A 26,038-nucleotide genomic window follows, 5' to 3' on the forward strand; every position below is an offset into this window, starting at 1 on the left:
AATGGGGGCTGCGTTCTGATCAGGAAACAGTTGTAGTCTCCCTTGGCACAAGTGTGGACTGGGACTGGAAGCACCAAGCTGGGTCAGACTCCAACACCGTCTGGTGACCTGGAGGACCAGGGTAGTTTGGGACAGACTAGGCTAGGTCTCAATCCCTACTGAGCCATGTGTGAGCTGTGAGTGGGTATGGACGAGCCATGGCTGGGCTGAAACATGCAACAGCAAGAACTAGTTTGGGTTGAAGTCCAGTCAGGAAAAGCCACTGTTCCTGCTGAGACAGGAGGTGAACTGAGAAGTGCTGGCTCATGGACCCATTGGTATGCGCAAAATCTGGCATTGGGAGAGGTTCTGATGGTGGAGTCTGGGAAACTCCTCTGGCAGGACACAGACCCTGCAGGTAAGCACAAAAAGCATGATAGGAAACAGCCCAGAACAGGCCTTGGAAAGTTACCCACGGGCATACATTTGGCATAGGTTGGGGGCAGACCAGGCTGAATCAGTTCATGACATCCGCTGGCAAATCCAACCACCAGAACAGAGTGTGGGTCGAGCCAGGTTAGGTTGCAACAAAAACCAGGACACAATACGGAATGCCAAGGTGAGGTTGCCTGTACCGGATGTGACCGCAGTGCCCAACAAGCACATGTGAGAACCAGGAAGGGAGAGGGCAGAACCAGCAGGGGGAATAAGGAGGGATTCTGTTGCTGGACACTACTCCACTGGAGAGTGTGAGCTGGGATGGGGGCAGACCAGGTTAGCAGGGCTACAACACCTGTGGGCCTCATATGGACTAGATCAGGGAAAAGCCAGGCTGGGCTGATTATTCCTACTGGTGCAAACACAATTAGAGTGGGTGAGGATTGGTTGGGCTTTGCTGCAGCATCAGCTGGCAGAGGCTGGCACTGGGGGCTAATTCTGTCAAGTCAAACCACAGAACCACCTGGAGAGTGCATAATCCAGGTGAGAGAGACCTGAGAGGGAAATAGTGGGCTCCTCCCTCTTGGGTTACCACTCCCACTGGGAGGGATGGAAAACTAGGATAGGGGCTGGGGTGGCTAGACAGAGAGGTACTCAACAACATCCGTGAGGGCTGGATAGTTGAGCTGGTTAGCTGGAACTCAGCTTTAATACCCATTGACATGAATGAGAACCAAATGGAATGTGGGACAGACTGGACTAGTCTGCTACACATACTGGCAAACCAGGGTAGGGGGCGGGCCTGTTGGGGGTTATTGTGGGTTGCTCTGTCTAGGTTGCAGCTCCCACTGGTTTATGCGAGGGCCGAGTATATGCTTTGCAGAACCAGGCTGGACTGTAACACCCCTTGGTTCCAGTGGAAGTCGGGGCTCAAAATAGAACCAACCCAGCAATTGCAACTACCAGTTGACCGGGTGATGGACTGTGCTGGGCCCTATATTTGCTAGTACATACAAGAATCTGGTCTGGGAACACCTCAGACAAAGTTTCTTTAGGGATCTCCACAATCAAAATGCCGGATTCAGAACCCTAACCAAGAAAAGACAGAGGACAGAACAAGTCAATCAACCACCTCAGCTATATGTTGGCAGTGAAATATTGGGCAAATGGAGACTCTATGATGGACTGTGTCAATTAGGAGTCTTTAACGACCTCATCGTGCTTGGAGTGGCGAGATTGGCAGCGATTCAAAACTGGTGAACTATCAAAACCACTTGAGCAAGAACCTCAGAGCATGCCCTACATCTGGGACCTGGGGTGGGTGGGAACCTGGGTGGGGCTTCTCCCTCAATATCCCCCTTTACCTCAGATACATGAAGGAAACAATTTGGAAATAATAGTCTTACCCACTTTCCTGTAGCCCTTGAACTTTTTTACCCCAATTAACTATGTAAAGATTGTCAAAAATACAATAAAAATCAAAACAAAACAAAACAAAACAAAACAAAGCAAAACAAAACAAAACAAAGGCACCAGGGAAAAAGGCTAAAGTAAAACCCTAGTGGAATTAGACAAAAACGCTTAGCGATGTGGATCTCACCAGGTGATGGAAGACCCTTTCCCTAGGATGTTCCTGATCTCCTCCCGGCATCTTTCTTGGTGCTCAGGGTTCCAAGCCAGGCAGTAGAGGAGCCAAGAGAGGCTTGCGGCTGTGGTGCTGTGCCCTGCCAACAGGAATGTGTTCACCTCAGACTGTAGGTCGGCATCTGAGAAGCTGTCTTCACTCTCACTCTGTGATATGTTGTAGAGACACGTGCATGAAGAATTAGTAATAGATTTTTGGGGTTCCAAGCAAAGAATGCTTTAAGACAAATAATGTTTCAAATGAGCTTCAGTTTTAACTCAGTTCAATAAATACACAGGGGAATTTCAAAAAGTTCATGGAGGAGATATTTTGTATGAAAGAACTTGGCATGAATTTTAGGTTTCTGGTACTCAAATAATCTTACCTTCGAATCCAATTTTCCTGTGAACTTTCTGACGGGCCCTTGTGTACACTGAGTTGCACTTTTTGCAGAGCACAGAGGAGAACCAAGGTGAGATAAGAAAAGCAGGCCTTACAAAGAAGTGTCCAGTCGTCAGGATCTGGAACCTTCAAGCTCTCACTTTATGCAATTTCCAAGCACCCTTCATGATTTCACACATTTCCCCCAAACTGTGTACATCTGTTTGATCACCTACAAACCCTGCCAAGTCTTCACCAGTTGTTTCCCAGTGACAGTCACAGAATTTCATCTTTTATCCCAATCTACATGGAGCCAATCCATCAAGTCAAAGTACTATTAAAATTTAATTAGTGTGATTTTTTTTGTATAGCTAGACAGAGATTTATTTTAAAGAATTACATGATTTTAAAGATCACATGATTGGGGCACATGTCAAAGTCAAAAGGTTAGAACATTTGGAAATAGTTGCTATCCCAATCCAGAATCCAAATCTGCAGGCAGACTAGCAGGTGGAATTTGACTTCAATTCTTTGGGAAGCAACTAATTCTATTTTGCTTTTATCTTCTCACTCTATCCCCACATATCCATGTACCCTCACATTGACTGGCTTTTGGGGTTGATTGTTGAGTTGGTAAGACTCACCTGAGCAGAAAGGATAATATTCAGGAAATCCTGGTACTCCATTTTCTGAGAGCCATCCTGCTTCACCCCCTCCTTGAGGGATATCCTCCTGTCTTGCAGTACCTTTTCTGGGTAGAATAATAGTTCTCTATTACCAAACTGATAGAAAAGTCTGTCAAAGTCAAATAAATGATAACAAAAAAGCCCTGGCTCAAGAGCAGCTGCAAATCTTGTCTGAGTTCTGGAGGACAGGGTAGGTACTAAAATATCTGGTTTTTACAGATGGTTTATTTTCTTATGGAAATGCACAACTTTCAGCCCAAAACTCCAAAGACAAACATGAGAGATGGAAAACAAAGGTTATTTCAGCAGGCAATCTAGTTCTATGAATATGCATTTATATGTAAATGATGAAACATTCTGTTCTTCCCCAGTCTAATATTTTCACAGAGAGGTGTGTTAAAACTTTATTTGAAAGGCAGATTTACAAACAGAATGAGAGACACAGAGAAAGAACTTCCATCCACAGGTTCACTCCCCAAATGGCCACAATGGATCTGAACTGCTCTGAAGTCATGTGTCAGGAGCGTCTTCTGGGTCTCCCACTTGGGTGCTGGGGCCTTAAGACTTGTGCCAACCTCTGCTGGTTTCCCAGGCAGATTAGCAGGCAGCTGGATTGGAAGAGGAGCAGCTGAGTCTCTAATAGTGCCCATATGGGATGCCAGCCATACAGGTGGAGGCTCAACTTACTACACTAGGCACTGGTCCTGATTAAGTATCAATTAACTGTTTGGTAAGTATTTTGTATGGAGGCATTAATGAAAAACAATGTTGAATTTCTAAGAAAGCTTAATCTATTTCATCTTTTGCATGTATGTTCTGTAAAATGTATTTTTGAGTTAACTTATTGAATTCATGTCCACATTTACTCTGTATCCATTTTCATTCCTATGTTGCTTATCTTTAGCTTGTCAGTATTACTGAAATTATGATGCACAAAGCCACATGTCTTACATCCTTTGAAATGTTAAATACTCTCTACTCATATTATACTAATAATACTTGTTAACAAAGGACTGGTATAGCAAAAGGTTCTGACAAAACTGTTACTATAATGTAGTAAAATCTCCAAAGGGACAAAAATTGCACTTCATTTGAGCAGTGTCTACACAAAAACTGCTTTAAGAAGAATAATTTTGCGTTGGGGAGTGGACATTAGGGTTACTGATTAAGACACACAGTTGGAAGCCTAAATCTCATATCAGAACATGTGAATTTCAGTCTCAGACCTATCCCCTATTTCTGCTTGCTGCTAGTGTATAGTCTGGGCAACACTGGGTGACGGTTCAAGTACTTGGTTTCCTGACATGGAAAACTGATTGAGTCCTTGTCTCTTGCATTCAGCATGGCCAGGCACTGACTATTGAGGGCATTTAGAGAGTGAACCAGCAGATTGAAGATCTCTCTATCTTTTTATGCCTCTGTCAGTCAGTCTCTCAAATAAATGAAATCGTTTGGGTCTAATGTGTGACTTAGCAGTGAAGAGAGTCAACACAGCAGTTGAGATATCTGCATTCCACTTTGGGGTGTCTGAGTTTGAGACTGGCTTTCTGGCCCTGAGTCCATCTTCCTAGTAATGTGAACACTGCTATTCAGGGATGAGGACTCCAATAGTTGAGTTCCTGCCACCCATGTGGGAGACTTGGATTGAATTTTCTATTCCTGCTTTTGCACTCTCCAGACTCCAATGCAGATATTTGTGGGAAGTGAACCAGGAAATGAACATTTTATCTCTATCTTTCTGTTTTTCTTTCTCTCCGCCTCCAAGGTGAGTAAATCACAAAACCAAGCAGAACAGGATTCTCTATTCACAGTGAAGTTTCTCTCAAGAGTCACAATATAGTCAGATAGTATACAGACTTGGACAACCATTATCCAAGAAATACCTGTGTACTGATTCAGCACTTGGCTTAACTTATGAAAGCGGTATCCCTGAGGACTGAATTTGAAAATTATGTCATGGTGATGTAGGAAATTATACAAACGGTGAAATGTTATTTTTCCCATTTCGAGTATTGCTTTTAGATAAGGATCACAGGTACTAGAAGAGAAAGATGGGACAGTATGTTAATAATTGATCTAGACACTGTTAAACAAATATATCTTTTTGCTCTTCCGTCACTGACCTGTTTATCTGGCAGTTGGTCTCCTGGCTAAAAGCACATTTCATGATTATGTCCAGGGCCATCAAGCTGATGTGCTCATATACCTCCAAGGTCGTGTCCTGAGCACTGCAAATCTTCTCCCACTTGCCCTGACATGGGAGGTCAAGATCAATATCAACACCATAAACATCATCAGTCTGTCTGGAGGTGGGGATACTTCCCAGACTCTGCACTTAGGACTCGAGAGAGACAAGCTTGACCTCACAGAAACCAAAGTTCAGGTGAATCAATAGCACACTGATCTGGGGCATGCACTCAGCTGAATGACAGAGAACATGGAACAAGCTGCGCATCTGGTAAATGGCTGGTGTAAAGATCTGTGGCCTTTGGGTAATATCAACCCTGTCCATAAAACAGATCTTCTGTGATTCAAGGGCTATAATTACAAGAGGTTCCCCAAGAGTTTCTCTCATTTTCAGTCCCCAAATTGGCAGATATACAACATTGCTCTCAACCACCACAACCGTGTTAAAACTTGGGATATTTTAAAATGTGTTTTAGATTCATTTTAGCAGAAGAAAAGCTGGAAGGAGAAGCAGCTACAGGGAGCTAGTTCCTAGCTGGTCACACTGTGTCCAGTTAACTTGTGCATCCACAGAGAACTAGTCACTTGGTATTTTCTAAAATATTTGGCTTGACTTTTAGAAACTCACAAAGTCTCCAGTTGGACTGTACTTGCTATTGTATTTAATTTTCTAAAAATAAAAGTCAATTGAAAAGATGTTTAAGTTGAGGTCAACCTATGTCTGTTGCACATTTGCAGGTGCTAACCTAGAAATTAAGGACTTGGAGACCTCAAATGAAAAGCAAAGGATTGTAAAAACATTTATCTAAGGAGGCATTGTTCACTCCAGTAACTTGCATCTGAGGTACTTTTTACTTTTACTGAGTACTTTTTACTTTTACAGGTACTTTTACTGAGCACAAAAGGTGAATTTAAAAGAAATAAAAGCAATATTGTCTTGAAACACTCTAGAACCTTCAGTGAAGGGAGCATCTATGAGAGCAATCTCAAGGAAATGCAAGAGTGGGAATGAGGGGAACACACATGGCTCCTGGACAGGCTGGTAGAACTGACACACAGTCCCTGGCAGATTTTAAGTGTGTTGAACACTGAACAGTACCAGGCCTGGAGGAAGATGTTTGCCTCCCTTGAAGCATCTGCATCCTGGTCTCTAGGGCTTAGCCCACACAGCTCACACAGATAGTGTCACCATAATCTTGGTGGACTTCAGGTTAAGTTCGCTTGAGAGCTTGGCTAAGAACCCAACCAAAGAACTGGTCACAGTGCTTCCTCTGAGGAAAGGGGCACATTTCTGGAGGAGAAGAACTTTGGGCTTATTTGTAGTGTTTTGAGTGTTTATAGTAGACCTATTAATGGACTTCTTGATTTTTAAAATAAATACAACTTTAAAATTTAAATATTTGTACAAGCAGAGCTTTGGATAAAGTCAAATTACAAATCAGAGATAATCTATGGGGGTGTTTCTCCACAGCCTCTGCTGGTCCATTTTGGTCCTGGGGAAAATCCTTTCCAGCTCCCAAGTCTTCCTTCTTGCAGACTCACTCTGCTTAGAATTCCTATATCTACAGATTCAAGTCCAGCCTACAGTTCCTGTGAAGGTTAGCATCCTCTGGAATTTGAAGCTACAGTGGTTCTTCCTAGGCTGTTTGCCTCTCATCTGCGGCACTGTCTGGTTTATTACCATAGGATCTCAAAATATAGATTTTAAATATCTTGTTTCAACCTCCCCAAGAAAGTAGCAAAGGCTTACCATAGACACATAGACAATGGATAATTATACATTGATTAATTCATGCAAATTGATGCTTGATTCCTGCTATCTATTAAATGTATGTCTCTAATGATCCCCACTAGCAGTATTTTGCACCACATCAACACTTTCTTTCACTTACCAGCATTGTGTTCACAGAGTAAGCCATCACCTCAATATATGTTTTCAGGATGTCAAGGTGGAATCCTGGAGTCAGTAGGCGACGATGCTGGAACCACTTGGGTCCATCCAGATTGACCAGTCCTTTTCCTTGAGAGATAGAAGGTACAAAACCTTTTGCCATGTATTAGGTGAGATGAAGAAGGAGTGATGTGGAAGAGACAGATGGATGACTGGGACCCAGAGGTAGTGCTCACTAGAAAAGCAATGCATTGCTGATATCTTAAATTGGGGGTGAGTTTCTATTCTTTTTTTAATTTTTAAAAGATTTATTTATTTTTATTACAAAGTCAGATATACAGAGAGGAGGAGAGACAGAGAGGAAGATCTTCTGTCCGATGATTCACTCCCCAAGTGAGCACAACGGCCAGTGCTGTGCCAACCTGGAGCCTGGAGCCAGGAACCTCCTCCAGGTCTCCCACGCGGGTGCAGGTTCCCAAGGCTTTGGGCTGTCCTCCACTGCTTTCCCAGGCCATAAACAGGGAGCTAGATGGGTAGTGGAGCTGCCGGGATTAGAACCGGCACCCTTATGGGATCCTGTTGCGTTCAAGGCAAGGATTTTTTTTTTTTCTTGAGAAGCAAATGGATTTTATTCTGGTCAAATTCTCAAGGTTACTGGCTATTAGAATTTAATCTTGTAGGTGACCTATAATTTAATTCTAAGGTTTACAATACAGTGTATTTGTTACACAATGTCAAGATTTTTTTTTTTTACATTTGGATATAACATTGCAGAAATATTAGTTCTAAGATATAAAATGATTTAAATGGAACACTACTTCAGCTCCACCCAGAAGGGATACTGAATGGATTTCTCTTTTGTGTGTGGATTTTCTAAGATGTTTTATTTCTTATACCATTTCCAGGTGGACAAGCCATGTGCTAACGCCTCGTGTTCTCACTTTCATCACCCCATTCCTCAGGTGGACATAGAGTTGGATGTCACTCCATCTTTTCTTTTGTTTATACAAAAGCCTTCCCTGAATCATCTATTTTCAACTTGGCTCATGGTTTGAATTTACAGTTATAGGATTTGAGGGGGTGGAGGGAAAGAGACAAAGAGTTAGTGGTCTTCTTTAAAAAAATAGAGATAGAAATAGCCAATTCTTTTATGGAAATGAGAAAAGTTGACAAGTATGGATTGGAAACACCTCCACTGGGATTTTCCAGCAAGGTGAGGACTTTTTAGCTCCAGGCCACCCCATCGGGCCCAAGTTTCTATTCTTGTACAGTGAGATTTTTCAAGCATGATAAGTTTAAACATCTAGCAAGATTAGAAGATACCAACTATTAGCATATAGTAATTGAGAAGGGTACTTAATCTTTTTGAGACTTGGTTGTCTCAACAAAAAAGTATGATAATAAATACCTGCTTTGTCATATTGCTATGCGCAGTATATAAAGGTGCATAATAAGGTACCCCATAAAAATACCATCAGTATTCATCTCCTTTCCACTCCAAACCATCCCATTAGCTATGCTGTACACATGGATGCTCAAGGAACCAGAGAACAGTGTCTACCCTTCCTGTCATTCCCTCCTGAGTCCTGCTTTGTGAATGGTGCAAAGTAGAAATATGGATCATGGCTAATGTTGCACAATCTTTTACTGAAAGGCTAGTCATTAAATATTTGGTTTTCAAGGACTTTACACTGCTGGCAGCATTCTCAGGGTGCTAGGTTCATGATGAATGGTCTGGTGCTGGTGCAATGATTGAACCATAGTCTAAGTGCTGAAACAGGTATTTCACTTAATCTTCACTATGGCCTAGAGATGTGCTTCTCATCTTCATGTTCAAAGATGAGGAAAATCTGGGCAGGGTCAAGCAAACCACAACTGACAAGGAAGAGCAAAAATCAGGATGGAGCACAGGTCATGTCCAACTAGGCTTTGGCCACAGCAGTGAAGGCAAAGGCTGAGACATTGAGGGGCTAAGCCAACTGAGTCAGAGCATCCCCTGCCACTATAGTAATCTAGGATTGGGAATAGACTCAGTGGGGAGCTGTGAGAGTACACTTTTGCTGTGATGGGGTTCCTATGGGAGAGTGTGAGGCTGTAGTGGGGGCTGTGCTCTGGTCTGGATATGTCTGCAATCTCCCTTGGCACAAGTGTGCATTGGGTCTGGGTGCACTGAGTCAGGCTAGGCAGCAGCACCATGTGGTGCTCTGCAGAACCTGGGTAGATGTAGGTCGGACTAGGTTAGGTCTCTGTCTCTACTGCATCACCTGTGAGCAGTGTCTGGGTATGGACAAGCCGTGGCTGGGCTGAATCATTCAACAGTAGGAACTGGAATAGACTGAAGGCCAGCAAGGAGGGCTGACCCATGGAATCACCAGGACGTGCAGGACCTGACATAGGGAGAGGTTCTGATGGAGGAGCATGGGAAACTCTTCCGTGTCGACACAGTCCCTGCAGGTGAGCACAAGAACCATGATAGGGGAAAACCCAGAACAGGCCAGAGATAGATACCCACTGGCATACATATGGCATAGGTTGGGGGCAGACCAGACTGAACCTGTTTACATCACCTGCTGGCGAATCCAAGCACCAGAATAGAGTGTTGGTTGGGCCAGGTTCGGCTGCGACACAAACCAGTGCACATAATGGAATGCCAAGGTGAGGTTGCCTGTACCAGTTGTGGCTGCGGTGCCCAACCAGCACTCATGAGAACCAGGGAGGGAGGGGGCAAAGCCGGCAGGGGGAATGTGGGCTCCCCTGCTGAACAACCACTCCCACTGGAGAGAATGAGTTGGGATTGGGGCAGATCAGACCAGGCAGGGCTACAACACCTGTGGGCCTCATGTGAGCTATATAAGGGAAAAGCCAGGTCGGGCTGACTGTTCTGACTGGAACATGCAAAAATTAGTGTGGGTGAGGGTTGGTTGGGCTTTGCTGCAGCATCAGCTGGCAGAGGCTGGTACTGGGGGTTAAATCTGTCAAGTTAAACTCCAGAGCCACCTGGAGAGTGCATAATCTGGAAGTTAGAATGGCCTAGTAGGGAAATAGTGAGCACCTCCCTCCTAGGTTACCAATCCCACTGGAAAGCACAAAAACTAGGACATGGGCAGGGCTGGCTAGACAGAAAGGCACCTGCCAGTATGTGTGTGGGCTGGATAATAGAGTTGGTTGGGTTGAACTAGGTTTCAAAGCCCACTGACATATATGAGAGTTAAATGGGATGTGGGACAGACTGAACAAGTCTGCGGTACATACTGGCATGCATGGGGACCAGGGTAGGGGGCAGACCTGTTGGGAGTTATGGGGAGTTGCCCCAACTAGGCTGCAGTTCCCACTGGTTTGCGTGAGGGTTGAGAATGATGTGGGCAGGATCGGGCTGGACTGCAACATCTATCAGTTCACATGGAAGACGGCTGGAAACAGAACTGACCCAGCAATTGCAACGACCAGCATGCGCATAAGCTGATTGGGACAATGGACTGTGCTGGACACTGTACTGGCAAGCACACACAAGAATCAGGTCTGGGATCATCTCCGATGAAGTTTCTTTGGAGATTCCTCCAACTGTACTGCTGATCTCAGAACTCCAACCATGAAGAGATTATGTCAGCCAGTGGATTCTGAAGAGATTTCATTGCGACTGGAATGGTGAAATTGGCAGCAATTCAGAACTGTTGAACTATCAAAACTGCTTGAACGGGACCCTCAGAGCATGCCTCACATCAGGGATCTGGGATGGGTGGGAGGCTGGGTGGAGCTTTTTCCCTTAGTTTCTCCCCTGACCCCAGATATAGGGAAAAAATGATAATATTCGTGTAGAAATAATGGTATTACTCACTTTCTTGTAGCCCTTGACCCTTTGTATCCTATTCAACTAAGTAAGATTATTTTTTTTAAATGAAACTCAGAAAGATAAAATAACTTCTTTAAGATCACATTCAACTAGCCCGTCGGGTGTGGGCAGGATGGAAATTTAAGTGGTTCTGAACCCATCATGTATATTCTTTCATTTAATTCCTTTCTTTTCTACCATAAATTCCAATTACATGGCTAAGAAGCTTAATTATTCATAGTTCATTACCAAGCTGTACTGTAGAACAAAACTGTACTCATTGTTATGTGGAAATAAAGGAACTTCAGAAGAATAAGCAGGCGAGACTGTCACTGAAAAGGGCATACTCACATATTAGCTGCCTGCAGAATGGGACCTTACAGGCAGAAATGAATTAGAAGCTTTCAGGAACTTGTTTTGACCTTAAAGCTCTCTTCTGTCCTTTTTTCTCTCAAACCCACATAAGGTCCAGGACAGCTGTACCTTACTCCTAATGAATTCAGATTTGAGTGTCTTTGGAATGCTGGATTATGAAAAAGGAATTTCAAGGGAGAGTGGGTCAAACTTTTCATTTTACACATACATACCAAGACATGGAGTCATGAACTTGGATAGGTACTGGGACTTGAGATCTGCAGAATTAAGCAAAGGAAACAAAAGACAAAATGCAAGTTATCAGCTAAAGTTGGTAAAGGGCTTCTTTACTCACCTGCACTCAGCACAAAGTGTGAGCAAAAGGGAAGCCAAAGTTCAGTGCCCACACCCCATCCAACCCTTCCTCTCCCAGGTCCCCATCCAGGCACCAGAAAGCAGCAATCCTCAGGAGGCAACCAGATACACTACCTGGATTCTTCACCTCCTCTAGCAGAAACAGAGATTGCGTGAAGGTTGCAAATTTTTTAGAATACAAATTGGGACAGCATATATCTGCTTTGGAAGGCAGATAAATTATTAGGGCAGGGGCTGGAAGACATCAGAGAATGAAGCAAGAATAACTATTGGTTTCCTTCTAACATGGAAGTATTTTTCAGTTCTTGCCCTTAAGTAGTCCTCTCAAGATCAGATTGAATGCCTGGGAAATATGGGAACCCAGGGAAAAGTTGTTTGCTTTTGTTAGTTTTTATTAAGGGGATGGAGATGATGCTGGAGGGAAGAAGATTTAAGAACATGAGGCTGGGGCCTGGAATGATAGCCTAGTCCCAAATTCTTGCCTTGCATCTGCCGGGATCCCATACAGACACCGGTTTGTGTCCCAGCTGCTCCACTTCCCATCCAGCTCCCTGCCTGTGACCTAGGAAAGCAGTACAGGATGGCCCAAAGCCTCAGGACACTGTTCCTGCATGAGAGACCTGAAGGAATTCCTCCAGGTCTCAAGCTCCTGGCTTCAGATCAGCTCAGCTCTGACCATTGCGTCCAGTTGGGGAGTGAAGCAATGGACATAATATCTTCCTCTCTTCTCTCCTTCTCTCTGTATATCTGCTTTTCCAATAAAAATAAATAAATCTTAAAAAAAGAATGTGAGGCCTTTGGTTTGCAAAGTTGACAGAGCAAAAACTGGATGTTTTGGTTTTGTGCTGTGAAATAATCCATGAACCTTGAGAAAGGACGAGGCTGGGGAAATAGGTGACTCCTCTTCACAAAGGGAATGTATTGAAAAAATAGGCAGAAACAAAAAATAAAACTTGAATGGCAACCAAAAGATTGAACTGTGAATGAATATCTAGCATTCAGATCGATCTACCAAAGCCTCAGAGACACAACTCCTTCTGCTGTGTCCTGAGGACTAAGGCTCAAGACAGGGCCTGGAGGCAGGAAGTGCTGCTAACACTGAGGCAAAGGAAGTCCCTGGGCATTCTGGGAATACCAGCTGAGCTAATACATGCCAGCACAAATGGCCCTAGAATCTGAAAGTAATCGAAGTGTTGGGGGAGAAGATGGGAGTCACTTCAGTGTGTGGAGGAAATCTCTCTCCTGTCAGTGAGTGCACCAGGGTCTCTTGGAGGCCAGAGAGTAAGTCCTTATGATGGAACCCTGCCTGCAAATGGTGCACATCTCACTCCTGTGAGATGTGCTCCATTTCTTTCTTTTCTTTTTTTAAAGATTTATTTATTTTTATTACAAAGTCAGATATACAGAGAGGAAGATCTTCCATATGGTGATTCACACTCCCCAAGTGAGCGCAACAGCCGGTGCTGTGCAGATCCGAAGCTAGGAACCAGGAACTTCCTTCAGGTCTCCCACGCGGGTGCAGGATCATTGGACCATCCTCCACTGCTTTCCCAGGCCACAAGCAGGGAGCTGGATGGGAAGTGGATTGGCCAGGATTAGAACTGGAGCCCATATGGGATCCTGGCGCATTCAAGGCGAGGACTTTAGCCACTAGGCCACGCTTCCGGGCCCGATTTGCTCCCTTTCTTACCTGTTCTGCTCAGAAATGTCTTTGCATAGTCTGGGTCATAGATCAAGAAAAATGCCTGAAAGGGTCCAACCCAACAAGGGAAAGCACGGGGATAATTTTCAACAAACTCTTCCAGCTTCTCCATTTTATTGTCCTGAAGAAACTGTGATGAAAAAAAGTAAAAGAAGTTAGAAAACCAGCCAAGCAGGACCTCTCCTCTCTCATAGACACCAGCTGGGTGAAAAGCCTGCTTGAGGCGCCACTGGCAGGGGAACCCGGATGCTAATCTGGAAGTGGAACTGTTTTCTCTGGAATTTCAAATTCCAGGGCATGATTTTTTAGGAAAGTTTAGTGTATATATCCTCCAAGGTAAATATTTGTTGCACTTCCAGACCTAGTTACTTACAGTAACAGCTCTTCTAACATTCTCTCTCTCACCTGCTAACATCACACATGTTGGGTTGGAAGTGGGATCAAAAGGATGGAAACTCGCTATTTGGGAAGCCACTGTCGATATTTGGTATCCTAAACACAGCCTACCATCTAACTCACCATTCCTTCTCCCTGTTACTCTATATTTTCTTTACTGATTGTTAAGACCTAGGAGCTAACTTCTCTTTTAAAAATTAAAAAAAAAAATTATTATTTTATGACACAGTTCCATAGGCTCTGGGATTTCCCTTACCTCCTCTCCAAATTCCCTCCTCTCCCCACTTATTTTATTACACCACTACAATAGTATAGTTCTTCATAAACAGTCATAAGTCTATCAGTGTGGGTATGGATAATGGCAGAGCCAAGCATCCTATTGTCAAGATACAATGAACAATTTCATTGGGAGTTCATCTTTGATCTGGAAGTAGAGATGCATACTGCATTGTATTATCCTTATATCTGGATATGATAGTCTCCATTACACAGTTACTATATATCTCTTAAATGAAAAGCCACAAAACAAAATCAACAACAGGAAGAAAAAAAGAAAACTTGTAACGGCATGAGTTAAATAACATGCTACTGAAGAATGAAAAGAAAATTAAGAATCTTCTTGAAGAAAATGCTATTGTATGATCTATGAGTCAGTGAAGAAATCAATCAGAAAAATTGTTTTGAAGAAATGAAGATAAAAACAAAAACATCAATTTCCATGAAATATAGTTACCACTGGACTTTGTTGGTGAAATGTGTCTTTTGTAGGCAAAAATCAGATGGATTTTGTTTTTTCATCTGGTCTACTAATCTATGACATTTGATTGATGAGTTTAAGCCATTTACATTCAGGGGTCATATGAATAGCTGGTAATTTGGTCCTGTCATTTTGGTAATGGGTTGTTCATTGATTTAGTCTTCTGTTGCTATTTCACTGGGATGCTTTTCACATTTGCCTTTGCTTTTGGTGGATTTTTTTTGTCCTTTGGTGAATACCTTTTGTCCATCAAGAGAACATCTTTAAGTCTCATTTTTAGGGCAGGTTTGGAAGAGGCTTATTCTTTTAACTTTACTGTGAAAGAATTTTCTTTTTATTTAAAAGACAAAGAAAATCTTTGCTGGGTAAGTTTCTCTGGGCTGAAATTTTTTTACTTTTAGAATCTGGAATATGTTGTTCCATTCTTTTCTGGTCTGTAGAATTTCCTGTGAAAGATCAACTGTGAGTCTGATTGCCATTCCTCTGTATGTCAACTGATTTTCTTTCATGTGCACATTCAAGGATCTATTATTTATTTTCAACTGAAGACAGCTTGATTATCATGTGTCATGGTGAAGGTCACTTTTGGTCAACCCTGTTGGGAGTTCTGTGGCCCTCCTGGGTATTGTTTCCCAATTCTTTCTCCAGATTATGGAAGTTTTCCTTTATTATTTCATTAAATACATATTTAAACACTGCTTCTCTTTCTGCACCTTCTGGGACTGCCATAACTCTTATATTTGACCTTTTAATAGTATCTTTCAATTCTTGAATACTTTTCTTAGTTTGACCCAGGTTTGCTTCCAGCTTTTGATTGTTTCTTCATTGTGACTAGAAATATCTTCAAATTCTGAGATTCTTTCTCCTGCCTCCTTCATCCCATTATTGAGATTTTCCACTGAATTTTTGATTTGTGCTATTGCATCCTTCATTTCCAATAATCCTTTTGATTTTGTTTCAATGTTGCTATGTTCTGTGTGACATACTCATTCAGTTCCTGCATGTGCTTCTATGTTTACAAGAAGCTTTATAACACGTGTTTTGAATTCTTTATCCCCCATTTTTTCATGTATTTCTCAGTTATCCCTGATGATGGCAGAAGCTTTTGCTCCTATGCATGGGGGTCTTCAGTAATATTCATTGCGTCTTTGTCTCTTCTTTTGCTCTTGGGTTATTGTACTTCTGGCTGGCAGAATTCTTCTCCATAGGGTAGGTTTCTAAGCTGTCTCATTCATAGGTCTACAATTCAGTTTTACTTATTGTGGTTGGTACATGGCTCTTTGTTTGCAGTCACTTGTGCCACTCCTTCCAGTGAGTTTCAGATATGGGTTCTTATGTTACACTTCCACCATGGTCTCTGATGAGCATCTGGCTCACCACTCTCCACTGCCTGTGATCCCATGTTAAAGCTTTATCATTGATGAACAGCCTCTCTCCAACTTCCTGTTTGAAGAGTTCCCAGGATTAGGGAGACACCAGGTGTCCTAAATAGCTAGGTTGTTGGTGGAGCTGTTCTTGCTATAACCTGCTGACCATTAGGTCTGAGGACCACCCACGCCTATTTTGACCTATACTGTTCCAAAGCTGGTATTCTTTTCCTTGTGGGACTAGTGCAATGCAGTAAGCTCAGTGAGTTTGCTCTCACCTCAGCACATGCACAGCTCACTGTTGTCGCTGCAGTCTCTTAGCTTTTGCCACAGTGCAGTGTACCCCTACTGGGGTACACTAAAGCTAGTGCTGGGGGCCTACCTGGCAGGGCTAGACCACAGTACCCACTTTTGAGTGCTGGAAAGAGGGATGGATCACTTTAGGCTTTGTCATGACACTAACCAACATGTGAGAAAACCAGGTCTTGGGCCAGATCTTGTAGGGAATGTGGGTTCATTCCTGTGGGACTTTAATATTTGCTAAACTGCTCAGGAGCTGGGAGTGGGAAGGGTTAAGCTAGGCGTGACCAGGGAACTCATAAATTCTCATGGGTACGGGTGTTGAATACAACAGCTTAGGCTGGTCTAGGCTATAGCACCCACAGGTGTACCCAAGAATTGGGTGTGGGGCTGGCTGGGCTGTACCATCTACCAGCACACAGAGGTTGAAATGGAGACAGCAGACTACATTGGGTTTGGGCCTAACACCAACTGGCATGAGTGAGATCTGGATTTGGGAGTGGGTTTGGTGAGGGAATTTAGGGAACTCCTCTGGTGGGTCATAGCTCCTGTTGGTGTGCATATGAGTCAGGCCTGGGTATTCATCAGGCCAGGCAAGGCAGCCCCACTTGTTGTCCAAAATGTGGGCTGGTTCATGGGGGGAGGGGTCAAAGACAGGGCAGGGCCAGGCCAAACCTTAGCATACTGACATATGCAGGAGCCAGAATGGGATGTAGGCCATTCCAACCTAGACTATCACACCTATAAGCTTGCAGGGCAGACTGAACAGAGCAAGGTTGCAGCACCAGAAGGAGCTGGGACTGAATGCAGGCTGACCAGGCCAATCTGCAGTATCTGAAGGCAAAGCCAAGATGGGGGATGGGTTAGAGCAACCACCAGCATGCACAAGATCTGTGGCTGGGAGCAGGCTTTATCAGGGAGCCAAGAGGACACCCTGCCTGGGTTGTGGCTCCCACTGGTGAGTGTAATAACAAGAACAGGAGAGAGATACAGGTTGGACATGGCTGCAGCATCCCTCAACACAGATGTAGACTGGGTCTTGGGTGTGCCAGACTGTGCTAGACTCCAGCACCCGCTGGTATTCACAGGAGCTAGTGCAGGTATAGGATGGGCTGGGCTAGGTTTCAGCACCTGCTGAACCATACGAGTGCTGGATCTCTGTGTGGGTCAAGCAAGGCTGGGCTGTAGCACTCAGTGGTAAGAGCCAGAATGAGTATGCACTGGTTGGGCAAGGTTGCTGAACTTGTTAAGACAGGAGGTGGGCCAACTCAGGCTAGGATAGGCACTCATTGGTATGCGTGAGATCTGTCACTGGGAGATCTATTAGAGCTGTTTGGCGAACTCCTTTGTCAGAATGCAGTGCCTGCAGGTGAGTGAAAGAACCAAGGTTGGGAGCAGCCCAGACCAGGTCAGATTATAGTACTAGCCGCATATGTGTGGGTCAGGTCTGGGGACAGGCTCACTGGCACTCACTGGCAGATATGAGAACCAGGATGGGGTGCAGGCCAGGCCAGGTCAGATCACAACACCAGCCAGTTCACATCACTCTTGGGATTGCATGGCTGGCTGGGCTGGATTAGGCTGCAGCATCTGCTGCATTGGACTGAAATAGCTGAACCCAGCTGCAACACAGACTAGTGAATTCTGAGGTGAGGCCGGCTGTGCCTGACTGGGCCACAGCCCATGTAAGACCTGGGGCTTAGGGGTTAGCCTGGTAGGGGAGCTGTAGGGGCTCCACTGCTGGGCTCCTCGCCCAATGATGACCATGAGAGCTGGGATTGGGGGCAGACCAGGCTGGGCAGCTCTACAACACATGTTGGCCTGCACGTGAGCTTGGTTGTAAGGGAACCAGCCTGAGCTAAGTGACTGTAACCATTGGGGCATTCAGAAGAAAGGTTGTTGCAGGCTGGTCTGATTTTGCTGTAGTATCAGTTATCAAGTGTCAGGAATGGGGTCACATCCTTCAGGATAGACTGCAGAACCACCTGACAAGTGCAAGATAGGGAACTTAAAGTGAATCTACTAGGGAAATTGTGGGTACTCCTCTGAGGCTGCAACCCTTACTGCTGATCAAGAGAACCAGGGCAGGGGTGGGCTTGGGCTTGGCTGGATAGGTGGCAGCACCCACTGACATAAGTGTGGGCTGAGTAGTGGGCTGGTTAGTCTGAGCTAGGCTGCAGCACCCATTGATGGGTATGATGGCTGAATGGGATGTGGGACAGACTGGACCACCTTGCTGCAAGTATCAGTAGGAGCCAAGGATGGGGATGAGTCTTATGGGGGGTTTCTGGGGTTCGCTCTGACTAGGGTGCTGTTCCTTCTGGTGTGTTGTGGGCAGGAATGGGCTGGGCCACTGCATCCATGCCTCTGCATCTGCATGATCAATCTCCACTAGACACCAGCCTACCAGGCTCCCTGAATCTGAACTATAACCTCCAAATTGCATCTGTTCTTTCCCAAGATGTTTTCTCAGGGATTTTAAAGCAACAAAAAGAGAAAAAGTATAGAAAATTGGTACTGAATTGGTAAGTCTTTAGCATGAATGGTGCTTAACGATCTGGAGGAGACTCTGGAGTTGGTTTAGAGAGTTTTGAGGAGTTTAGAGGAGCTAGGGTTGCTATGTTGTGAGATGCCTTCTGATTTAGATGGGTAGCAGCCAGCCGCCAGCCTCTGACTTTCCTACACGCCTACTGCTCCCTTTCAACATGTTCAATAAGCCTAAACCTCAACTCCTTTTTGGAAGTTTGGAACCATCCTGGCTCAAACGACCTGATGTTTAAAGGATGAGTAAAGGTGCCTTAACTGGGATCAGTTTGATTATTTCCAGATCTTGAGAAACCAGGTTCTTCCTGTGTCCAACATAAAATGAAATCCTGCCTCTTAAACAAACTCAGTGCTACACCACCTATCCCACATCTCTTCTATATTATCATTCAAGGTAATATCTTACACTGCCTGCTTTCATTGTTCAGTTCTGATTTCAAGGGATAGCTGAGAGTTAAGGCTATTATCTTGCAAAGAACCGAGAGCTTCCTAATCCATGGCTGAGCTTTGCAACAGGCAGGGCATGGCAGACACCAAATGGAGTTCCTAGTCGATTGGGAGTCACATGCCCTGCCCTTCTCATTAGAGACCTGAGGCCAAGAAGATGATTTTCATACTAATTCATGTGATTGTGAAGATTGACTTCACTACACTTATGTGTATTAGTATAAGAACATCAAAATATCACCTTGTACACTTTAAACATAGACAGTGAAAAGTAAACATAAAAGATTGAGAAAGTACCAGAATTTTCAGCAGCTGTTGTGTAAATTAGAGACAATGAAACAAAGTATTCAAAGTTTGGACAGAAAATAATAGCCAAAGTAGACTTTCATATTTAGCCAAACTGCCAATTGAGCTTGAAATGAAAATAAAGACATTTTTAACCATTCAAGAGCTCAAAAACTTTGTCTAAGGTTTGTTCTCTTCCTCTGAAGAAACTATTCATAAATTTGATATGATAAATCAGAACAAAAAGATGTGATATCCAGGAGAGAGAAGAATTGACACAGGGTATCCTTCTTAGGAACTCTTACAACATCTGTGTGTCTGGCCTAAAATGTCATCAGTCTAGATTGGACAGGAACAGAGACCCATGGAAGAATGTATAGGGACTGCTGGGTTAGATAGTATGTTCGAACACTTGGAAATATGATTGAGAAACTTTAGACAGATTTGTCCAAATGTTTAGAAAATTAGTTTAGAAGTAATAGGCATTGAAAAACTAGACAGATGAGAAAATGAGGAAGTTGACAGTATGGGTTGGAGGACAGCTCTATAAGGAAAGGAACAAAATTTCTCAGAAGAAGAAATACAAGTGGCCAATGGGTTTACGAAAAAAATACTCAGGATCATTAGCCATTAGAGAAACGCAAATCAAAACTTTAATGAGATATCACCTTAACACTATTGGAATAGCTATTCTTCAAAAAGCAGAATAATATGTGCCTCAGACTGTGTGAAGAAACAGAAATTGTTAAATATTGTTCATGAGAAGGTAAATTAGTGAAGCTATTGTGGAAAAATATGGAGATTTCCTAAATAATTGAAATAGACCTGCCATATGACCAAGCAGTTTTACTGCTGTGTATATAAACAAAACCATGAACACATTGTATCAAAAAGATACCTTTACCACAATGGTTATGGCATCACTGCTTATATTAGTCAAATATGAAATGAACCAAGATGTTCATCATTAAATGAATGGATAAAGTGACACACACACAGGTTTAAATTATGGAATGTTATTCAGCTACAAAAAATGAAATTCTATTATTTTCATCAGAGTGGCTATAACTGGAGAGACACTTGTTGAATGAAATAAGCCAGACACAGAAGAACAGGAACCACATATTCTCTTACATATGAGAACTAAATCTTATTTTTTAAAAAAATCAAACAATGAAAACAAAAAGAAATGCTTATATGCATCAGTTTTGCTCCAAATATGTTTTCTCAAAATTTGTTTAAAATCTTTTTCCTATAAATTGTTAAGAATGATATACTATGAGCTATGATTGTTCACTGTATATGAGTGAAACATATCTTTTTATTGATAGTTTATACTTTGCATGTATCCCTGCTGAACCAGTTTTTAAATTCTTATTTGTTAAACTTTCTAATATTAAAAATGTTATCTCACAAGCAAGCAAAAATAAGCAAGAAAAAAAAATGAACAAAATAAAAGAGAACAGTTTAGATTAGCAGTAATCCTAATTAACATAATAAAATACATAAGACTTTATTTTTGTGTTTAATCAAGAAAGTTACTAATGTGGCTACATTGGGATATTGAGAAACGATACATATGTGATTGTCATAACAAGTTCATAAAGCCTACAATTGATGAATTATGCAAATGATACATCATTTTACAAGTAAGGATTTACATGCCAGAAGAAGCAGATAAAATAGTTGGACGGAATTCCTCATGGGAAGAAGAATTGGGAAATGGGGTAGCGGAAGGATCCTGAAGCAGCTCTGCTGGCAGTCGTGGTCTGTTTGCCAGAGGCTCAAGACTCATGTGTCCCTAGAGCCCAACACCCTTTATCCTGTGTTTTCCTTCTCTTGTGGACTCTGCAGGGCAGGGACCCCCAGCATCCTACTCTATCACATAGCTACCACGAATAAGGAATGAGTAAGGAATCAAGGGTGGGAGTGGATTCAAAGAACAAGAGATAGGAAAAGCTAAGGCTCTTCCTCGCATTACTTAGAATAGCATACAATTTTAGAGTAATACACGTGGAAAGCTTTTTTTTTTTTTTCTTTTTAAATGCAGTTCACACCAGAACGTTCAAGAAACCGCAAGAATCACAGACAGAACTGATCTACACTTGGCTTTCTTTGTCACTACCCAGGCCGTTAAACAGTTCTCCCCAACCCCCACAACATCCTCTGATGACCTCTCCCTGTAGCCCTGTGAGAAAGATCCCAGAAAAGATGCTGCGAGCAGCTGCTGCTTCGATTAGAGGCCTGTGCAGGACCAAGGGTCTCGCAGCACGGCAGGAAGCGGCCACCTCTCTGCCTGCCACCCAGCCCTGCAGTGTCCTCCATCTCCCCTCCTTTCATCTACCTTCTGGTGCCCGTGGAACCAGTGGGCTTGGGGCGCGGGGAAGGGTCGCAGGTCCCGCAGTAGCCGTTGCCTCCGCAGGTAGAGCTTGATGACCTGCAGCAGCCCCAGAGCGAGGCAGAACACGAACGCGAGGTACAAGGGCCGCGCCCAGCGCGTCTCCAGCCAGGTCTCCATCGCCGCCCCGCAGCCTCAGGGCTCCGCAGATCCTGCACCGCAGATCGCTCCCAGCCCCCTGCGCGGGGACACCACCCACAACGCCCGCCCTCCCGGGCCTTTGCAGCTGGCAAAGAGCAAAAAGCGGCAGGAGGGGTTGTCAGGACCCCGGACGGGAGGCAGCTGCGCATTCCGGCTTTGTAGCTGGCAGTCATGGCCGCGTGACTGTTTTCAGGCTGTGTGTCACGACCCTCTGACAGTGTGAGAATTCAGGTGCGATACTTTTGAATCAATGCAGAACTTGATTTAGATCTTAACATGCAACCCAGGCTATCACAAATAAACATTAGGCACAAAAGCCCCCTTTCCCACTCTGAAATGCCGTGAAAAGCCACAGGAGCTGCAGACAAGCAACAGCATGCCGGAAAACGCTTGACAAGTCTCCTGTTGAGGTGCAGCATGAGCAGGTGTCTGCCCCAGCTCAGCTCAGGCTGCCCCGTTGCTTGGACACCCGCTGTGGCACTGGACACGGAATTGGGAGGAGGTAGATAGCAGCAAAAACATTAAATGGAATTCTCTGAGATAGTTGCAGCCAGATCCTGTAGTGCCAATGATGGATCCCAAAGCAAACTGAACATGGGGATTAACACTTTATTAATTTTCAGGTTGAAACCCAACCCCCATAAGATAAAGGCAGGACCCAACTTCCTGTCAGTCTTCCTTTATCAAAAGAAATTCATTGAGTTAAAGGAGCGATCCAGTTGATCTTACAAGCGTCTAAACACTAGACTTGAAGAGTCATTCGCTCCTTTGTAGATAAGAACCTGTATGGCCAGTAATGTCTGGAGAGCTTCATCTAAGAAAGTCCTGGAGCTCATGTAACTACCACTCAGGCAGCTCCCAGAGGGGCTGGAGCCCACCTGACCATCATACATTCTCTACAGGTCACAACATCATAGATCAATTTGAGGAAAGGTCATGAGCTTCACTGACCAACCAGGAACCTTGCACACACATACCTCTCAGACAAATTTCTGTGCATAAGAACCTTCATCCCTAATGCCTTGGGGAGCGTGGCAATTAAGTAATAGCTGCTGCTTCCTGCTCTGCTTCTTGCCATAAACACCTAATTTCTTCCTTCTTAAAAATGTTAAATTATATTTATTTTTTATTTTTCATGATACAGTTCCATAGGCTCATGGATTTCCCCTCTTACCACCCTATTCCTCCCCACTGTTTCCCCCTATATTATTACAATAGTATGGTCCTTAAACACAAGTTCATCATTCTGCTATTTCAGTGCATCTGTTCATTTTTGTTATAGACAATGCTAGAGAGTCCAGAATCCTATTATCAAGATACACTCAACAATTTCATTGGGATTCCTTTTTTTTTTTCAAGAGTACCTGCATACTTGCATACTTCAACGTTTCTCCACTTCCTGGTATGCTAATTTTCATTATATAGTTAATGAGTGAGAATATATGCATATACATGTTTACCTATATATCTATTGATATTATATTCTGTATGAAGATTGCCTTTATCAGAAACAACTTATGGTATTTATGCTTTTGGAATTGGTTTATAGTACTGAGTATGATGGTCTCAAGTTGGGACCATTCTGTGCAAGTGGAACAACTTAATTCTTAGTGTTCCATGGAGTAGATGTAGCACAGTTTCTTTTCCCATTCCCCTTTTGATGAGTATCTGGGTTGTTTCCATTTCACTGATGTAATATAGGATTGCAGGTCACTTTCTCACATGCAAATTTCATCTCCTTTGGATGTATTCCCAGGAGTGCGATAGCTGGGTCATATGGTAGATTCATTTCACCGGTGCATGCAACTTTTTAAAAAAAGAATTATTAATTTTTTGGGGGAAGGCAGATTTAAAGAGGGAAGGGGAGACAGAAAGATCTTCCATGTGCTGGTTCAGTTCCCAAGTGGCTAAAATGGTTGGAGTTGAGCAGATCCAAAGTCAGGAGCCAGGAGTTTCTTTCAAGTCTCCCACTTAGTGTAGGGTCCCAAGGTCCTTAGTCATGCTCTGCTGTTTTCTTAGGCCACAAACAGGGAGCTGTACAGGGAGTGGGGCAGCCTGGACATGAACTAGAGACTATATGGGATTCTGGCACTTGCAAGGTGGAAGATTAGCCAATCGATCCATTACGCTGGGCCTCTTAGCACTCTCCATACTGACTTCCATAGAAGATGTGTTAGCCTACATTCCCACCAACAGTGAAGTAGAGTGCCTTTCTCCACACATCCACACCAGCAGGTGTTGTTAGTAGAGTTCTGGATTTAGACCAATTTCCCTGGAGTTAGGTGGAATGTCAATGTGATTTTTATGATCTCTGTTTTAGCACCAGTATCAGAGTGTTTTGATGATCACTGCTCTATAGTATGTCTTGAGGTCTGGAATTGTAATTCCTCCAGCTTGATTTGCATTCTTCAGAATAGCTTTGGCTATTCGTGGTCTATCATGTTTCCAGATGAACTTCTGTATCTTCTCTATTTCTGAGAAGCATGTTGTTGGAATTTTGATTGGGATTGAGGTGACTCTGTATGTTACTTTTGGTAATATGGATATTTTGATGATATTGATCCTGCCTATCCAGAACAAGGTAAGTTTCTCCATTTTTCAATGTCTTCTTATATTTATTTTTATGTTTTACAGTTTTCATCATAGATCTCTTCCACATATTTAATTAGATTAATTCCTAGGTACTTTAGTTTCCTCTCCACCATTTGAAAGGGGACTGTACTTACAATTTCTTTCTCAGCCATGGAAGTACTTGTGTACACTAGAGTCATGCTTTTGTGTTCATTAATTTTGTATCCTGCTACCCTGCCAAAGTCTCTTATGAGTTCCGATAGTCTCTTGACTGAGTTTTGTTATGTTACGCTGATGCCTTCATTTATTTCAAGTATATGTTTAATGTCCCCTTTGATTTCCTCTTTAACCCACAGCTCATTTAATAGCATCTTATTTGGTCTCCACCTATTTGCATGTCTACCTGGGTGTTTTGACTTATTGGTTTCTAACTTCACTCCATAATGATCTGAGAAGATTCAAGTTATAGTTTTGAATTTTGAAAATTTGCTGAGGCTTGTTTTGTGACCTATAACATGATTAATTCTGGAGAAGGTTCCATGTGCTGATGAAAAAAAGTGTATTTTTTCTGCATGGTAAAAAGTTTGGCAGATATCAACTAAGTCCATTTTCTCTAGAGTTTGGATTAATTGTGTTGATTCTTTGCCGAGTTTCAGTCTATTGATGTTAAAGGGGTACTAAGATTCCCCACTATTATTGTACTGGGGTTTATTTCTCCCTTTAAATCCATTTGTATTTGATTCACACAGCAAGGTATTTCTTGCATAGACATTTGTATTTGGTGTATATACATTTATTATAGTAATCTCTTCTTGCTTAATGGATCCTTTGATCATTATGTGGTGTCCTTCTTCATTTCCTTTAATGTTTTTCTGGTTGAAGTCTTATATCTCATGTCATCTGTTATAAGTCTATATCATTTAATATAAGAATGGCTACACTCACTCAATTTTACTCACCATTAGCTTGGAATCTTTTCATATGCTTTCACTTTTCATTACTGCTGATTTTTTGTTCGTGAGAGGTATCTCCAGTAGGCAACAGGTAGATGGGTTTAGTTTAATGAGCCAGTCCACTAATCTATGGCGTTTCATTGATGAGTTTAAGCCATTTATATCCAATGTTAACATGAATAGGTAGCAGTTTGGTCCTGTCATTTTAGCAATGGGTTGTTCTTTGGTGTAGTCTTCTGTTGTTACTTTTTAAAGAAATCCTCTTATTTTTATTGGAAAGGCAGACATACAGAAAGGAGGAGATACAGAGAGAGGAAGATCTTCTGACTGACAATTCACTCTCCAAGCAGCAGCAATGTCTGGGTTGAGTCAATTCAAAGCCAGGATCCAGGAACCTCTTCCAGGTCTCCCTCATCAGTACAAGGCCCAAGGC

The 26,038-nt window shown here is 43.1% G+C and overlaps 1 protein-coding gene across 1 annotated transcript in view; it reads right to left on the minus strand.

Moving 5' to 3' along the window:
* LOC121155330 (cytochrome P450 4X1-like) overlaps positions 1-22,060 on the minus strand; it is a 32,118-nt gene extending 10,058 nt beyond the window's left edge. Inside the window, exons 1-8 of the mRNA XM_040978622.1 lie at positions 21,887-22,060; positions 13,435-13,576; positions 11,603-11,647; positions 7,188-7,315; positions 5,232-5,359; positions 4,992-5,146; positions 3,067-3,173; positions 2,018-2,208 (exon numbers count right to left, since the gene is read on the minus strand). Of these exons, the coding sequence (XP_040834556.1) occupies positions 2,018-2,208; positions 3,067-3,173; positions 4,992-5,146; positions 5,232-5,359; positions 7,188-7,315; positions 11,603-11,647; positions 13,435-13,576; positions 21,887-22,060 (1,070 nt within the window). The remainder of the gene's footprint in view (positions 1-2,017; positions 2,209-3,066; positions 3,174-4,991; positions 5,147-5,231; positions 5,360-7,187; positions 7,316-11,602; positions 11,648-13,434; positions 13,577-21,886) is intronic.
* Positions 22,061-26,038: the final 3,978 nt, after the last annotated feature.

The sequence above is a fragment of the Ochotona curzoniae genome, unplaced genomic scaffold (assembly GCF_017591425.1).
Source record: "Ochotona curzoniae isolate NIBS_2020 unplaced genomic scaffold, NIBS_Ocur_1.0 contig_291, whole genome shotgun sequence".
Lineage (NCBI taxonomy): Eukaryota > Metazoa > Chordata > Mammalia > Lagomorpha > Ochotonidae > Ochotona > Ochotona curzoniae.